Raw genomic sequence first — 18,880 nt, forward strand, 5'->3', positions numbered from 1 at the left:
TAAAAATCTCTTTAAGCCACCATATTTATAAATCAATGGAGGCCTTCAGTCTAAACAAGTCCTCCTGAAAAGGCTTTAAGAGGAGACAGAAGGCATCTTTAGTGGAGAATGCACATGCAAATGAGCCCATTTAATAAGACACCAGCATCTATGTCACTCTCCCTTCCAACTCTGAGAACAGAAGGTTAGCACCACTTCTTCGCTCAGCAAAAGCAGCAGGATGTCAGGCGGACCTCACAAACACTGATGTTATTTAACCACACATGAAAGCCCATTTTGTTCCACACTTACCTTGCAGCTGCAGCCAGGAGATTTTTTGCGTTGGGGGCTCCTGGGTCTACGGAGAGAGATTTGGCAGCTAACAGTAGCTTGCTGGAGGCCATGGAGATATTCTTGAGGTTCCCTATGACTTGGATCTGGTCTTCTTTCGTCTGGAAGGTGAAAAGGAGCCAAAGTAATTAGGGGCTGTCCATTTCTCCTAAGCAGCATTCAGAGCTAGGAGCAGTACCCTGAAATGGAAGGCGGTTATCTGTACAGATGGCATGAAGCCCAATTAGTCTGCAGACGCCTAGCGTGTCGAGACTGCCTGGTGTCTACTGTTCCCCTAGCAGATTCCCAGGCCAAGATGCACACAGAGGCACAGAAATCCATTCCCAAGTGGGTCAGCCAAGAACTATGCTGTATCACAAGTGTGGGTATTAATGGGGGTGTGGGGTGGGGAGTGAGTAAGAGAGCAAACAGTCCAGGCCGCAATTCCAGCATTTTGCTCAACAGTGCTGGAATTGTCCAGGGGCTGGTGCATCCCAGCCTGGCACATACAAGCATCACTGTCTGGCCATTGAGAGCTGACTGCATCCCAAAAGCTTCTGTCTCTGGAAATAATACATTGCTCACCTGGCTTCCCATTTGAGAAACAGCCCTTTGTATATAACAGAGTAACAAGCATGCTGGGTACCACTTTGAGGGAGTTGAAAGGAGCTTGCAAATAAATAGCTCAGTGAGCTCACCCCAGACCAGTCATGCTCCCTTGTTCTAAAGTACAGGTTTATCTGTTCATCTGAAGGAGGTAATTTTGAATCACTTGATACTCAGGGTTAGACAAAACCTTTTCATGTGGACTCATCGAACCTCAAATAACATGAGTTTTTATAGTACCATACTACATTTGAATGATAGGATGCAGGGATCTCCTTCTTCTCTCCTCTGCCCTCCTTTCAAAAAGTATAAGATGGTGAGTTCGGTTGGAGAAGTTATCGGTCATCTCCATCTCACACAAGCTAATAGCATCTTTGGGAATGCCATTCCTGTGAACTCACGAAGCTCTCTGAGCAGCAAAGATGATGTAAAGCCGTGGGCTGTTCACGGCTTCCCAGCTCCTATGTGCTGCTTAGCCTCGGGGGCCAACAGTCCACCAGAGGCGAGAGGCAAGGGTCAGCTCCACTCAGCAAGCCCTCTCCCCCTCACCTGCGCCTGGCCCGCCATCTCAATGCCAGCATCAAGGAACTCATCGAAGTCATCACTGAACTTCCCGGAGGCTGCGGCCAGCTCTCCGCTCTGGCCCCGGGTGGCATGGACCACCTCCCCGGCAGACTGGTTCAGATCGGCGGCTGCTTGGTTCAGTTCACTCTGGGCTTCCTGGAAAGGCTTTGTGCTCGGAGGTAACTATGGGAAGAGAGGGCACGTTGCAGGAGGAGTTTTACTGAATGTCGGAGGAGTGGTGGGTGCTGCAGGGGGAAGAGAGACTCTCTGGATGCATTTCTGAATCGATCAGGTGAAAAGGCTCTGTGTCGTCTGAGCCCACGTTAAGTCTGACCTTCAAAAAAATATACCCGTTCCCTCATTCACTTAAATTTGTTGAACACTTATTCAGTGCTAGACAGAGTGGATCTAAAAATGTTAAGGATGGCTTTCTGCAGCGCTTCTGGTCTCCTAAGCCGCACAGCCAAGATTCGCACCTAGACAGCCTGACTCTGGGATCCGCTCCCTGAACCCATGCTCTATCTTGGCATTCGCAGATGGAAACTCACAAAGTTTCAGCTTTCTGGAACTAAGAGGCAGATGCTATTAATCTTTAAATCCTATTTTTCCAAACTAATAGCCACCAATTTAACTCATCAGTTGGTCTCGGCTAACAATATAGCTTTCCCACAGAAGTGCCACTAGCAGAACTGTAATTGTCGGTAAAGAGTTCAAGAGAGTTAAGCTAGATTATATGTGTCACACCACACCCATTGTCTGCATAACTGGTTATGTGCCAGGCACGCGGCAGAGAAGAAATAGAGATTGAACAAGACCAAGTCCCCCCAAAGGGGGCTTAAAAAACAAGGAAGGGAACAAGCTCCAGAATGAAATTCCACAGACCACTCACTCTTTCAGTGAGTTCTGGACACTTGCATCCCTTTATCACCTGATTGTCATGGCCTGAAATGTCCTGATGAGAGGTCAGATGATCCAAACCCTCCCCCTCAACAGCCTGCCCCATTCCTGTCTCACAGGGATAACCCGAGATCAAATGGTAACGTGGGCTCAAGGAAAAAGTAAATTTTAGAAGCTCTACCTGGGAATTTGGCTGATCAGAAAGCAAAACAAGGAAAAGGCAAATAGGCAGGAAAACCAGGACCCCTAAGGGGAGGCTAGCTACTCAAAGGGTCCCTGGAGAGGAGAAGACCCCACCTGCACCCGCGGTGAGCCCAGGCCCCCAGGTACCCCTTCCCAAGCCAAAACTTCTCACCGAGTCCACCAGAAGCTTCTTGCTCGACTCCCCAATGCTCTTCAAGGCCACATCCACATCCTTCTGCCCAGGGAGACAGTTCACGCAGTTATTCAAGGAGTGAGAAACGGCTTTGGCCACCTGAATACACAGAGGGAGAAGAGCCCTGTCAGAAAGCAGCTTCCAGGGCAGAGAGACCTGCACACGCGTTGAGAGTGAGCAGTGGCACTACCGAGAGCTAAAAGGGACAGGGAAATGGCCCGCCAGCATCCCCCTGACACTTCGCCGTGACACCGGGGCCTCTGGGCCTCTCACTGGGCTGAGCATCCCGTGTCCTGGCACCGGGTCTGACACTGTGGCACAGCATACTCTCCCCGCTCCGGAGGCCAGGCCAAGGCCTGACTGTGACTCAAATACAACCCTCCAGTATTCCACCAGCTTCCAAAACAAAGACACCCAATACCAAGAGGAAGAGAAACAGTTCCCTACTAGGGAGTTCTGCAGAGGGCCTGAGGCGGAAGGAGGCCCCGAGCTCTTTGGATCACTGGTGGTCAGGCCTGGGATGAATTTCTGTTCAGGGACCCTCTGGGGCCATCACCTCCACACCTCTCCCAGCTCAAGGGCTGGAGGGGCGCTCTGAGCTCTTCCAGACCAACTTGGAGTTTGCCCACACGCTGCCTTTAAAGGAGGTTGTGCGGCTCTCCGTCTGCGCTCTCTGGGAAGACTCATCTGAAGAGGCACTAGAGAGAGTTCAAAGTGTTGAGTGTCTAAACCAAGTGCATCCACCTCACCTCCCAGGCCAGGAAGAGGGATACATGTAAGTACCCTAGAGTCCAAGACAAGCTTGCTGCATCCAGGCCCTTCAAGTCTCAAGGACAGGTCTCAGCAAAACCCCTGTACTTTCTGTTGACTGAATTAAGAAGATCTCATGTTATGGGGGCTACCAGGCAAAGCTTTTGAAAGTGCTCATTATTGGGAGACAGCCTGTCAACATGTCACCTTGATGGTGACCTTAGCTGCCAGTTCTGGGCCTCACCTGAGCTAGTCTCTGCTGACTCTCGGCATCTCCAGGTGCAATCAGGGCCTGCTTGGCCTCTTGGATGAGCATGGCCGAGCCCTCCATCACGTCCCGGGCAGAGTCCAACATGGCATGCGCAGCTGCCGGGTCACTTGTGGATGCAGCCACACCCCGGGCAGCCTGGGCCAGTGTTTTCAGAGCTTGGGCTGTCTCTCGAGCAGCCACCCCTGGGGATTTAAAAAAAAGAAAAAAGAAAGAAAGAAAAAAAGCCCACCAGACTTTCTATTAGGTTTCATCCAAAAGCCATACTTTTATTTGGGAGTAAATCTCTAGATCCTTCTAGAGAGGAGAGAATCCTCAGACAGTGCTGGCACAGGTAAGCTCCAAATTGCTTTTTATAAAATTTGAATTGATGTGCTTCTCAAAGAAGTACCCCATGCCACCGGCTCTGGGCTGCTCCCAGAGGGATGTTACAACAAATGCCACACTAAAATCTATTTCCTTCTGCTTCTGTCACCTGCACTATCCCATCTGTCCTTAGACCTCACATGCCAATTGTAAAGGATCCAATTCACAGATAAATTATTTCAATTCACTCTTCTTTCTAGTCATTTCTATCAGGGCATAATTTACATACAACAAAGTGAACAAGTCTCCCAGGAAGACTCACTGAATCTGTACAAATGTGTACACCCATGTACCTGGCATCCAGATGCAGATGGAAAATTTCCATCACCTGTGCTCCTTCCCAGTTGATAGACTCTCACACCAGAAGTAATCCCTATTCTAGTTTTTATCACCTTAGCCTAGTTTTACCTGCTCTTAAACTCCATGTTTATTGAACCACACAGTATGTGTTCTTTTGTTTAGTTTCTTCCTCTGACCATAATGCTGTGAGATTTACCCATGCTGTTACACATAGCAGTCCATTCCTTTTCCTTGCTGTATAATATTCCATTATAGGAACACAGCAACATCTGCTTATCCATTCTTGCTGGACATTTGGGGACTGCTTCCTGTGTGGATTATTATGAATAAAACTACCAGAAAAAATTTCATAGCGGCATTTAGGTAGACATATGGAATTGATTCTAGTGGATTTAAACCTAGGAGTTGAATTCCTGGGCCACAGAGTAAGTGTATATTTAGCTTTGGCGGACACTACAAAACTTCAGAATGTTTTTGCCATTTTACACTCCACCAGCGCTATATGAGAGTTCAGTTATTCTACATCCTAGCCCAAACTTGCTATTGCTAGATTTTCTATTTTAGCCAACTCTGATGAGTGTTCAGCTGCATCTCACTGAGATTTTTTTTTTTTTTGCAGGGGCTGGGGGCGGGTGACACTGCTCGACATGTGGGATCTTAGTTCCCTAACAACAGACTGAATTCATATCTCCTGCTGTACACAGTCTTAAAGTCTTAACTACTGGACCAGCAGGCAAGTTCCTCACTGAGGTTTAATTCTTCTACCCCTAGTTAGCAGTGATGTTAAGCACTTTTCTCAAAGGCTGTTTTGACATCCTCTTTCGAGAAGTGCCTGCTCATCCTAAAATTTACTTGTAAAGATGAAGGGATTTGGTGATAAACTGTAAATATAAACTAATTCTTAAAAAATGATAGGATTTTCCTGGTGGCACAGTGGATAAGAACCCGCCTGTCAATGCAGGGGATATAGGTTTGATCCCTGGTCTGGGAAGATTCCACATGCCTCAGAGAAACAGTCTGGAGCCACAACTACTGAAGCCCACACACCTCAGAGTCTGTGCTCTGCAACAAGAGAAGCCACCACAATGAGAAGGATGCAATGAAGAGCAGCCTCTGCTCACTGCAACTAGCAAAAGCCCACACATAGCAACAAAGACTCAGCACAACCAAAAATAAACAAATTTTTAAAAAATTCTTTAAAAAACTATAGCACCACCTCTCATAGAAAGGAGAGGTGCCACCCTACATGACCTAGTACTTGGCACACCTAAGAAAAGGATGAAGACTGGAAATGCCAAAGCATGTAACAAGAGGCTCCTAGAACTTGGGGACCTGCAGAATATCCTGCTTCAAAGCTTGTCTCATGAAACCATTTCAGAAGAGGACCAGCGCTATAAAGCACCTTGTCTGTGGACACACTTGAGATCTGAGGTTTCTTACATCTCAGATATGTAAGAAAGGGGTCAGACTCTGCACAGTGCTCTCTGGGACACAGAACTATGAGGGATTCTTGTCAGAACCCACAACATCTGCATGAAAAATTGAGATCATCTTCTCTTTCACTACAGGCTTCGGCTATAGACCAGAGGCTTTATCTACAGGCTTCGGCTAGACGGTCTCCGGGCACCACTAAGCGTGGCCTTTACTGCCGCTGATGCAGCTGGTTGGCACAGATGCAGCAGGTGGTCCTTGCCTTACTGGGGACGAGGTGACCTAATACAATAAAGAATGTGAAAGGACCCGGACCCATAAAACAACTTCACAGTGTTGCAGACTGGCTCACCTGTAAATATTTAGGAAGCCACACGGCTGGGACATATCTCTACAATCTAATCAAGGCAAATTACAAAGCTGCCAATCTACCCTTTATCACCTGGCACTTCTGAGCATAGCATGTGGAATGAATGCACGTGTTTTTAAAAGTGCTTTTCATGGAAGAGGAGAAAACATAAAGATAAATAAAGCCAAGGTGAAGCAGACAGACATGCTGAGCAGAAGTCTCTGCATTTTAGGCTGAAGTTGCTGGCACAGGGTGGAAGGACATCCTTGCTCAGAAGGGCCTCGGGGTGGCTAAGACCTTGTCTAGCTCTGAGACTGACGAGCTGTGTGGACGAAATTCCTGCCACCTTTTCCCTCTGGGCCTTGGCTTCCCACAGGTTGTAGGAGAGGATGAGACCACATCTCTGACCAAAGAAAATTCTACACTGTGATTCCTTAGACCTTGCTTCTTGACTTCCTACAGGGACTCTCGAATTTATTTGCGTTGTATGATTTTGGAAGAATAAAGCATTTATCACATTCAATTAGAAAAGTCATAATCATGTAAAAATCATTCACCAAAAAGCCTTTTATAGACTCAGACAGTTTTTCTAAAAGGCAGAAACCAAGAGAGTGGAATTTCAAAAGCTGAGGCATATCCACCCTATGTGTTTTCTGCTGAGGACTCACTATGAAATCTCTAGGCACATCAAGAATCCTCTCTGGAAGGATTAGGTTTTGGAGAAAGCAGAAACCATACCAACAAATGGATGAAAGAGGACCACCAGATGCCAGGGAGCACAATAAACATCCAAGTCTGTACATGGCTGAATTTATGGCAGCATTCTCAACAGTGATGTTGGTTATCATCAGGGTCATGTGTCCAAGCAATCACCACTCCCCCCAACCCCAAATTATTCCTGTAGTCAAAGGTGCAACATACCCCAAACTGCCAGTGGGAAACACTGAAGCAGACAACTATTTCAATAACCACAATCCTTGGAAGATACAGATTACGTTCACAGTATTCCTGTCAGCTACATCTCAAAATATTGGGTTGGCCAAAAAGTTTGTTTGGCTTTTTCCATAAGCTGGAAGTGAAAAGCCCGTACGAACTTTTTGACAAACCCAATATGTTCAGCAACAGAGCTTAAGGAGACACATTAATAATATGAAATACAGGAGAATTCTTTATCACAGTTATCACACCTGATCAGAATTCATGTAGATTGTGTGTAGACAGCATTAGATCACATATTAAACTCACAAGGTAAAAACCACGTATGCATACTTGTAGCTGATTCATGCTACTGTAAGCAGAAACTAATACAACATTATGGAGCAATTAAAAAATAAATTAAAAATTCATGTATGAAAGATTTTTTTAGTCTGACCCCAAGGATCTGGAAAGGGTCCTATGTAACAGTAATCAGAGAAGGCTAAATGCATTTTGAACACCATACTGGCAAAAAAAAAAAAAAAAAAGACACACACACAGACACATGCATGTGCATCAGAATGCAGTCCAGGGGTAGCCGGTGTGTAACTTCTGAATACCCCACACATCGCAGATGTGGAGAGGGAACTGACACCCAGGGAGAAGTTGTCCACACTCACGTCCTCTCACTGCTTTCCATCAACTCTTCAACTTTCTTGAAATTGCCTTCAACAGAGAAAGTCAGTGACAGTTTTCTCCTTTGTCTTTCACTTCTCTTCTTTTCTCAGCTATTTGTAAAGCTTCCTCAGACAACCACTTTGCCTTCAAGCATTTCTTTTTCTTTGGAATTACTTGGGTCACTGCCTTCTATACAATGTTACGAACCACCATCCATAGTTCTTCAGGCACACTATCAGATCTAACCCTTTGAAGCTATTTATTACCTCCTCTTTATAATCATAAGGGGTTTGATTTAGGTCATATCTGAATGGCCTGGTGGTTTTCTCTACTTTCTTGAGAGATTAAAATGTCAGTATTCTGTGGATCATGGAGAAAGCAAGGGAGTTCCAGAAAAACATCTATTTCTGCTTTATTGATTACACCAAAGCCTTTGAGTGTGTGGATCACAACAAACTGGAAAGTTCTTAGAGTATGGGAACACCAAACCACCTTACCTGCCTCCTGAGAAATCTGTATGCAGGTTAAGAAGCAACAGTTAGAACCGGACATGGAACAACAGACTGGTTCCAAATTGGGAAAGGAGTACGTCAAGGCTGTATATTGTCACCCTGCTTATTTAACTTCTATGCAGAGTACATCATGTGAAATGCCCGGCTGGATGAAGCACAAGCTGGATTCACGACTGCTGGAAGAAATATCAAAAACCTCTGATACGCAGATGACACCACCCTTATGGCAGAAAGTGAAGAGGAACTAAAGTGCCTCTTGATGAAGGTGAAAGAGGAGAGTAAGAAAGTTGGCTCAAAAAACTAAGATCATGGCATCTGATCTCATCACTTCATGGCCAATAGAAGGGGGAAAAGTGGAAGCAGTGACAGATTTTATTTTCTTAGGCTCCAAAATCACTGTGGATGGTGACTGCAGCCATGAAATTAAAAGACACTTGTTTCTTGGAAGGAAAGCTATGACAAACCTAGACAGTGTATTAAAAAGCAGAGATATCACCTTGCTGACAAAAGTCCATATTGTCAAAGTTTTGGTTTTTCCATTAGTCATGTATGGATGTGAGAGTTGGACCACAAAGAAGGCTGAGCACCAAAGAACTGATGCTTTCAAACTATGGTGCTGGAGAAGACTCTCGTGAGTCCGTTGGACTGCAAGGAGATCAAACCAGTCTATCTTAAAGGAAATCAACCCTGAATATCCAATGGAAAGATTGTTGCTGAAGCTAAGTCTCCAATACTTTGGCTACCTAATGAGAAGAGCTGGACTTACTGGAAAAGATCCTGATGCTGGGCAAGGTTGAGGGCAAGAGGAGAAGTGGGTGACAGAGGATGAAATGGTTGGATGGCATTGTCAACTGAATGGACATGAGTTTGAACAAACTCCAGGACATAGTGAAGGCCAGGGAAGCCTGGAGTGCTACAGTCCATGGGGCCACAAAAAGCTGGACATGACCTAGCAACGGAACAACAACATCTCTACAACAAACCACTAACATTTCTTACGTGGATAATTGCAACAGCCTGCTCACTGGTCTCAGTGCTCCCAACTTTGTTTCTCTCTAATTTATCTGCACATGAGAAGAAGGGTAATCTGCATTAAAGCGCAATCTAGACTGTGTCCAGGGATGCAAACTTTTCAGTATTTTCACATGCTCTGAGATTAAATTTCAATTTATTTATTGCTTTTAAAAATATTTATTTGGCTGTATTGGGTCTTTGTTGTGGCTCATGGGCTCTCCAGTTGTGGGGCTTCGGCTCCAGAGTTGGCAGGTCCAGTAGTTGTAGTGCACAGGATCAGCTGCCCTACCACATGTGGGATCTTAGTTCCCTGATCAGGGATTGTACCTGTGTCTCCTGCATTGCAAGACAGATTCTTTTTTTTTTTAATAATTAATGATTTTATTTTTGGTTGCATTGGGTCTTCATTGTTGTGCACAGGCTTTCTCTAGTTGCACCAGCAGGGGTTCCTCTTGTTGCAGAGCATGGGCTCTAGGTGCACAGGCTGGAGTAATTTCAGCATATTGGTTCAGTAGTTGTACACGGGTTTAGTTGTTCCACAGCACGTGGGATCTTCCCAGACCATCTATCAAACCTGTGTCTCCTGCACCGGCAGGCAGATTCTTATCTACTGGACTGCCAGGGAAGTCCGAAAGGCAGATTCATAACCACCCGACCACCAGGAAAGGCCCTCAATTTAAATTGGCTTATGAGGCCTTTGGGGGCTTCCCAGGTGGCTCAGTGATAAAGAACCTGCTTGTCAATGCAGGAGCCACAGGAGATGCAGGTTCGACCCCTGGGTTGAGAAGATCCCTGGAGGAGGAAATGGCCACCCCTTGAGTATTCTTGCTGGGAAATCCCATGAACAGAGGAGCCTGGTGGGCTACAGTCCACAGTGTCAGAAAGAGTCGGACACTACTGATCGATAGAGGACGCATGCATGACGCCTTTCAGGATCTGACCCCAGCTGACCTTCACAGCCGTATCTTCTCACTCCCTACCTCCCTGCCTTTTATTTGGATCCTTCTCAGTTCATTTGATTAGCCTTCTTCTCCCGCTTTTCGGACTTCACATAGGCTGTTTCCAAGTGCACCACCACCGAGTTGCCAAAACGAAATGGGGCTATTTCTAGTCTGTTCTTTAGATATCAGCTAGACAGTCTGTCATTCTGGATGTTAATCAGTATCAGATGATACAACTTGTAAAGCAGTCCTTCCTTCAGTAAAAATCCATTTCATCATCTACATAAAATTTGGCAAGATTTCAGGAATGTGCAGAAATTCTTGAAACTACACCTCTATTATGCCCTATGCTTTAAAAAATTTACCTACACTTCTCCTTCTCCTTAGATGCTATGTGAGTTGTAATAATCCTTAAGACCCCTATCAGGTGTCAATTCTGCTTTAGTACCTTCCTTTAGCCTCTCATGAAGACATAATTGCTCATTTTTACTGTTGTAGGTACTATATTACACTATGCTATAATTCTTTTTGTGCTCTTATTATGCTTTTATTTCCAAAGTAATAAATATACAGTTTTTGAAAAAACCAAAGAGGCAGAATAACTTATTGCAGATGAATTCTCCCCTCCTGAGAGACAACTAGAAACACTGGGAAAAATATATGAAACATCTGTTTGAAGACAATGGAGAGATACCAAGGAGCCAAGGTAAAGAAAGCCAAGATCCTGAAGAGAAAGAAAGCACATAGAAGTGAGTACATTGTTGCTTTTCCTCTCAAGGCATTTTGTAATTTGTAAACAGCTGCCCAGAAGCTGAGAGACTGAGCAAAACCTTCTGCAATTGGGTGGGGTTGGGATGCTAAAAACATAGTTCTGAGTTCATCTGTCAGAATGGCCCTCATAAACACCAACGTAAATTGGAAATAGACTTTACAATATCCAGTCAATTCAGATCCACTCATATTATGGTGATCTGCTCATTTCTAAACCACCTGCTAAAATAAAAGAATAATCTTCTGTATCGAAGAATGCACAATCTAGAAAGAACCTCAAGTTATCTCTACAATGATAATACCAATGATCAGCATTAAATTTTTAAAATATTAGAAACATCAGGAGATAAGATCAATAATTGAAAACAGAGGGAAAACCCCCCAAAACAGACAACAGGATGCCCATAGTTGATCTTGACATTGGATCCTTGAGGCTGGGACTTTGGGACTTCCCTGATGGTCCATCCAGTGGTTAAGGCTGTGCTTTCAATGCAGGAAGCATGGGTTTGATCCCTGGTTAGGGAACTAAAACCCTACATGCTGCATGACCAGGCAGGAAAAAAAATTTTTTTAATTTTTATCTGAGTTTTAGGTAAATGTGAAAAGTATGTTGAAGAAGTTAGATGACAAGATAGAGAATTTCTACAGAGAATGGGAAAGTATAAGAAAGCTATCAAAAGACTAGTATAAAATATGACATAAAAATTAAAAACTCAACAGAAGTTTTAAAGATAGCATAGACAAAAATAAACAGAAGAATAGTGAGCTGCAAATTAAAAAAAAAAAAAAAACCCACAGAATAAAGCATGAAGAAAAATTATGCCCAACATAGGAAAAAAGCATAGGAGACACATACAGTGAAAATGTCCAACATAGGGAGTAACTGGAATCTACAAAGAGGAGAGAAAAAATGGGATGGAAGCAATATTAGAAGGTACAGTGATTGAGTTTTTTAAAACTCACCTAAGACAACAAATCTTATCTTCAAGGAGTACTAAAACCCAAGGCAGGATAAGTAGGCAAAACAGCACACAACAAAATTCGTCTGGGCACAGTGGTTGAAAATCAAAGATTGAGAAAATTCAAAAATTCAAGAAAAGATTGAGAAAATTCAAAAATTCAAGAAAAGATTGAGGAAATTAAAAAATTCAAGAAAAGATTGAGGAAATTAAAAAATTCAAGAAAAGATTGAGGAAATTCAAGTCGCAGAGGGAAAGCTAAAACCACATTACCTGTAGAAGAGTAAAGTGACAGCTAACTTCACAGCAGAAATAAAGGAAGCCAGAAAACAAAGGAGTAACATCTTCAAAAGCTAGAAGAAAACAACCGCCAACCTAAAATTTTATAATACATAAAGTTATCCCCCCAAAATAAAGGTTACACAAAGGCATTTTTAGGCAAGCAACAACTGAAAGAATTGGTCACAGCAGACTTGCACTAAAGGAAATAATGCAGGGAGTTCTTTGGGCAGAAAGGAAATAATTCCAGGTGGAGGCACGCTGAGATCAGGGAGGAATGAATAAATAATAATGGAAAGGTTAATATGGAGGAGCACTTAATTATTACTATAGCACAAATTTCAATCTGTATTGGGGAGGTTAAATATATGTAGCCTTAAAACGCTCAAAACAAGGAACGAGTTGGAAGAAAGATAAATAAAGTATAAGTGTCCCAAGATTCTTGCACTGTCCAGGAAGAGGTAAACATACTAACCTGTATTATACTTTTAAAAAATTGTTAAAGAATAGGCAATGAGGACTTCCCTGGTGGTCCAAGTGGTTAACAATCCACCTGTCAATACAGGGGACCTGGGTTTGATCCCTGGTCCAGGAAGATCCCACAAGCCATGGAGCAACCAAGCCTGTGGGCCACAACCTCACTCTGCAACCAGAGAAGCCGCCACAACGAGAAGTCTGCACACCGCAAAGGAGAGTAGCGCCTGCTCACTGCCCTCAGACAAAGCCCATGTGCAGCAACAAAGACCCAGCACAGCCAAAGCAGAAACAAAATAGGCAGTGCAAGTACAAAAAACCCATCAAGGGTGACAGATTTTAAAAAGCACTTCTAACTCTGAAAGAAGGGAAGAAAGGAGAGAAGAAAGGAACCCAGGGTAGGTAGGACATATAGAAAAGAACTAGTAAGATGACAAATTCAAACCTCAATGTATCAGTGATTACATTATACGTAAGTAGACCAAACAGTCCAACTGAAACGAAAATACTGTCACACCAACAAACAACAGCTCCCCCCATAAAAGGACAACTACGTGATATACAAGGCACACACATTAAATATAAACATAGAGAAAAACTGAAAGCAAAAGGGGAAAAGATTTATGATGCATACTATAATGAAAGCCAACATATCTATGCAAAAAACTATAAAACAATATTGAGAGAAAGGAAACCTAAATAAATGTAGAGATATATGGTACTCATAGATTAGAAGACTCAATGATATAAAGATGCCAATTATCTCCAGATTCAGGAAACCCAAATCAAAATCAAACCACCAAGAAAAAAAAAAAAACTAAAAAAGTTTTTATTGGTCGGAAGGCACAAATTGATAGGCTGCATCTAAAACAGAGTGGATATAAAGGGTCAAGGAAAGTCAGGACTAACATGAGGAAGAAAAGTAAGGTCAGGGCACTCATGTTATTGGATATTAACACAGTATAAAACTGCAGTGATTAGGAAAGTGTGGTACTAAGGTAGGAACAGGCAATTAAAGCAATGAAAAAGAAGCAAAGTTTAGAAACTGATTCACACACATTGATTCACTTAATTTATAATGAAATGGCCCTCAAGACCATTGGGGAAAGGAAGTGCACGGATGCCATAGTGCAAAAAGAACTCCGCTAGGACCCTGTTTGCCACATGTAAAACTCAGTTCCAGATGGATCACAGTTCTAAATATAGCAAGTCCGTTACAAACGAACAGGTTCCATTCCAAGAGCACGTTCATTAAGCCCAATTTGCAAGTCCAACAAAAATAGCCTAGTTACCCAACTGACACAATCAGCTATGTAGTACTGTAATAGGTTTATAATACTTTACACACAAATAATGCATAAAAACAAACACAGAAAACAAACTATTTTCAATCTTACAGTACAGCACCTAGAAAAGTACAGCCATACAGTGAAACAGCTGGCACACAGGGCCTGGCATCAAGTGAACAGGCAAGAAGAGTTACTGACTGGAGGAGGGAGAAGAGGTGGGAGAGGGCAGAGCTGGAGGGCTGCAGCAACAGGAGATGGAGGGCAAGCTGCAGTTTCACTCCCGCTGATGCTGATGGAATGCATATCTGCATCTTTGAAAGTTCACAGCCTGAAGGTTCATATACAGGGGACTTACTACATGCAAAGTGAAACAAAGCTTCCACACCCTAACAGCGAAGACTATCTGCAGGACTTGGAAAAGTAAAATTGTGAAATGGGACACAAAAAGCACTAACCATAAAGGAGAAGTTCAAATTGGACTATATCAAAGTTTAAGTTTGTTTATCAAGAAACACCTTTAAGACAGTGAAAAGGTAAGCCACAATATACGTGACAACTAATTCCTGCAGATATACACGGAAAAGACAGAAAACCAGTATTTTAAAAAATGCACAAAAGACATGAAGAGATGCTTCACAAAGAAGGTATCCAAATGACTGATACACTGAAAATATCCTCAACCACACTGCTTCTCAGGGACACACAAACTAAAATCTGTAATGTGATTCCACTACACACTCAAGAGAAAAGCTAAAATTGACAGAATAGAGTGGGGACCAGGATGTAGAACGAGTAGAACTTTCAGGCACTGCAAGGAAGGAGTGTAGCTGAGTAGCTGCATAGCTTTGTTTTTTGTTAAAGTTGCTAAGTCGTGTCCAACTCTTTTTCGACTCCATGGACTGCAGCCCACTAGGCTCCTCTGTCCATGGGATTTTCCAGGCAAAAACACAGCTTATCACCCAGCAATTCCCCTGGGATGCCAAAAATCACAAATATTGATAGTTTGGGGGAATCATATTTGATTAGTTTTTGCATGCTTAGCATCAAGCCCAGTAACAAGCATGCGGAATGTACTTGAGAAATGTGTGTTGAACTGCTGAAATAAAAACATCAGGTTCATTGTCAAATCAATGAACTCCTCCCACCAGCCCATGGTCTGTACCTGGCCTCAGGGCATCATGAAGGCGAGTCTCACCTGTGTAGTGCTCATTGCCTTGAGCAGCACAGGTCAGGAGCTGCGCCATGGAGGAGCCCACTGCTTTAGATGTACTTCCCAGGTCCTGAGCACATTTTTCCAGCTGTAAGAATATGCAATAGGGAGAAGAACTTAGAAGAACCAAATTATCCACAAAAGTCTTAGTCCCCAAATAATGCAAATGAAACTCTGGGCTTCAACTCTTTCCCATCTAATATACCAATGGCCCTATGAAGAAGTAGGGTGATAGAGGGGAAAGAACACAGGCTTCAGGGTAAACAAATCTGAGTTCACACCCTGCCCTCTGCTCCCCTCTCCTCCACTTGCTACCTGTGAGAGGTTTGGGTAAGTCACTGAATCTCTCTAAGTCTCTCTGTCCTGAGATCATAGTATGTAGCTCAAAAGTTTTCAGAGAATTAATGTAGGTACTCAACAAATGGTAGCTATTAGTATTATGCCTTTAGAAGCTAATTCAGAAAGTCTGCAACAAATCCTTAGTGAGAATTAATTATGCCTTGGCAGGAAGTGGGCAGACATCCAGCTGTTCCACCTTCCTGGCACGTGGGACCATTAACATTGTTCAATTTGATCATTATACTTTTACGGAATTCTAACCAGAAGGAAATGCAATAGAAATAGAGGCTTGGAGTGGTAAATGAGATTATGAAAACGAGCAAAGTGCTTGCTTCCCATACGAGCACATCATCTTGCTTTGTCAACAGAATAAATAATTCAGAGAATAAAGTCAATAGAGGTCTAGGATATGAGTAATTGTTTGATTACTAGATGAGGACAACATTTTGGAAGAGAACTTTTGGGTGATCAGGAAGTGTATGCCATTTTAATCCCCAAACATGTTTTCTAAGAGGCATTTCCTTTAAGTAAAAAACAGAGCCTGGTCCATTACAGGCAACCATATAATACAGTACACACAACAATTTCTTAAAAAATTACATGACGTTTCTTGCATTCTAACTAACCAGTTGTTTTATGTAAAGACAGAATACGTGTCATGGGCTCCTTGGAGCACAGAACTTTGCAAAGGAAAACCTGGACCACAGTGCAAAGCTGCTGGCCCAGGAGCCAATCCCGACCTCAGCATTAGCTGGGGCACTTTGGGTAAGTGACTTAACCTCTCTGAGCCTGAGTTGCCTAGTTTTTACAATGAGGGGTAGCTTGACTTGGTTATTTTCTGTGTGCTTCCTATGTACTAGGCATTGTTCAATGATAAATTAGTCTCTTTATATTCTCAATGTTTTTAGTTCATCCAAAAAGTGGCAGTAGTTAAAAGTTCTCAGTGTAAAATATCAATGACATGGGCTAGGGAGTCCTGTAGGTCTGGGTTCAAACTGTGACTGTGATGCTAATGCCAGGTAGCACGAAGGAGAACAGTGACAAACTTGCACCTCTGTTTTCTCAGCTGTAAATGGGGTGAACAACACTTGTTAATTAAGTTTACTGTCAGGATAAACTAGATGGATTGTGTGTGTATACACTGCTTAACAGGTGCTTAATAAATGAGGTGTCTTATCAGCAATGTTCAAGAGTGAGGGAAAGGAGGAATCTACATACAAACGAGGACAATTGGTAAAACTGTAGCTAAGAAAACCCTGGCAAAGGCATTAGGAGGTACTACAACACGATCAAGTTAGATTTCTGGTGCCATCATTCCATTTGCTATTGTGGGTTTACTACAGCAAAGTGCTTTGTCACTGCCCATTATACTATGGAAAAAAAATTTTTTTGAACATGATTGCTGAAAATAATTTGTGTTTATCTTTATAACTTAACTGCCGCCCATTTCACAGATAAAATACTTTGAACATAGAGATCAGGACTTGCCCACAACTGGTGGATGATACATCCTGAACCAAGAAAGCCAGAACTTCTACGTGTAAACATAGTTCGTTCAGCAGCTCTGGGCATTCTTTTCAGAAAAAGGTACAGGATCAGAACCCTGGCCTCAACCACCAGCAGGTATTGTTTATGGAAAAGAGGGGTGAATATAAACAGATGCCTGGTCATCCCAGTCACATCCGAGGGGAGCACACACAGGCCCATCACCAGAGACCCCTTGGAGCCATCTCTGCCCTAACACAGTTCTAGAGACACGGGGCCATCCTGGGCTTTGCATTAACAAATCTTGAAATTTAGGCGCACTGACCCACAACTTATAAAAATGTCTCGATGTATCCTAATAGAAGGTGAAGCCCCACTCCTGGCTGCCACCAACATCTCCTACCGTCTCCCCGGGGAGTGGCTTCAGCTGACTCTCCACAGCCGCCATCTTGGCGTCCTGCAGTTCACTCTTCAGGGTCTGCACAGTGCTCAGCGCTGAATCGATTTCCATGGGACCACAGGCTTCGTGGGCCTGTCAGCAGAGATGAAAATATGTACACAAAGGTCTGCTTGGAAAAGCAACCCCAGTACCTTGCAACATATGAATGCTTTTCTGGATATAACCAATGACTCTCCTAATTTAGCAAGAGCAAGCAAAGGTAACTAGCATTTCCTAAGAGCACAAAATTATGCTCAGTTAAGACTTCAGTCCTAAGTTCCCTAAATAATCAGTTGTGTGTGCTTCATAACAGGATATACTTAAAGTCTCCTTGAAGCTGCTTTTATCTGAAATACGCTGCCTCTCAGACTAAGAGTATTTTTACTGACTGTGTCTGGATTCTAGACATAGGGCGGCCAGCACAGTATGAGTGCACATAGGAACTTGGGAAGCATGTGGGGGCCGAATGAATGAACCCACAAATGAACCCAGGACTCTAGGGACAAGTCTATACCAAAATTCAGTTCAGTTCAGTCACTCAGTTGTGTCCGACTCTTTGCAACCCCATGGACTGCAGCACGCTAGGCTTCCCTTTCCATCATCAACTCTCCGAGCTTGCTCAAACCATGTCCATTGAGTCACTGATGTCATCCAACCATCTCATCCTCTATTGTCCCCTTCTCTTCCTGCCTTCAATCTTTCTCAGCATCAGGGTCTTTTCCCATGAGTCAGTTCTTCACATCAGGTGGCCAAAGTATTGGAGTTTCAGCTTCAGCATCAGTCCTTCCAATGAATATTCAGGACTGATTTCCTTTAGGATTGATTGGTTTGATCTCCTTGCAGTCCAAGGGACTCTCAAGAGTCAATTCTTTTTCAAATTTCTAGATTGTAAACCATTACCTTTTCATACTGAAGGTTATGAAAGATGTTTTTCCTTAGTAAAAACTTTAAAGAAAACTACTTTATTCTGTGATCTTTAGAAACACTAGTCTCCAAATGCTTTAATCACATACCCCCAACACACATATTAATAAATTATACACATACAAATATATTAAAAACAGGTAAATCTTAGCATCTTTCATTTTTAGATAATAGTAACAGCAGCAGCAGTACACACTATTTGATTGATTTCTGTGGCCAGTATTACTAGGTGAGGATGCTGAGACACAGAGAAGTTAATTAACTTGCCAGTTTACAAAATTAGTCAATAGCAAGGCCAGAATTTGAATATTTAGATTCAAATTCTTTTTTTTTTTTTTAATTATTTATTTGGCTGAGCTGGGTCTTAGAACTTTGTTGTGGCCTATGGGATCTTTAGTTGCCACATGTGGGACCTAGTTCCCTGACCAGGGATGG

General features: G+C 43.1%; 1 protein-coding gene across 8 annotated transcripts in view; it reads right to left on the minus strand.

Moving 5' to 3' along the window:
• Window positions 1–18,880, minus strand: part of TLN2 (talin 2) — a 481,890-nt gene that overhangs the window by 109,385 nt on the left and 353,625 nt on the right. For 6 of the 8 annotated variants that reach the window (XM_070469184.1, XM_070469187.1, XM_070469180.1 and 3 more), the window contains 6 exons: window positions 17,486–17,614; window positions 15,211–15,346; window positions 3,747–3,955; window positions 2,732–2,851; window positions 1,465–1,662; window positions 292–431 (listed from right to left, as the gene is read on the minus strand). In XM_070469184.1, the coding sequence (XP_070325285.1) occupies window positions 292–431; window positions 1,465–1,662; window positions 2,732–2,851; window positions 3,747–3,955; window positions 15,211–15,346; window positions 17,486–17,614 (932 nt within the window). The remainder of the gene's footprint in view (window positions 1–291; window positions 432–1,464; window positions 1,663–2,731; window positions 2,852–3,746; window positions 3,956–15,210; window positions 15,347–17,485; window positions 17,615–18,880) is intronic. The other 2 variants (XM_070469188.1, XM_070469186.1) reach the window with 1 other exon arrangement.

This window comes from Odocoileus virginianus, chromosome 6 (genome assembly GCF_023699985.2).
Source record: "Odocoileus virginianus isolate 20LAN1187 ecotype Illinois chromosome 6, Ovbor_1.2, whole genome shotgun sequence".
Classification (NCBI taxonomy): Eukaryota; Metazoa; Chordata; class Mammalia; order Artiodactyla; family Cervidae; genus Odocoileus; species Odocoileus virginianus.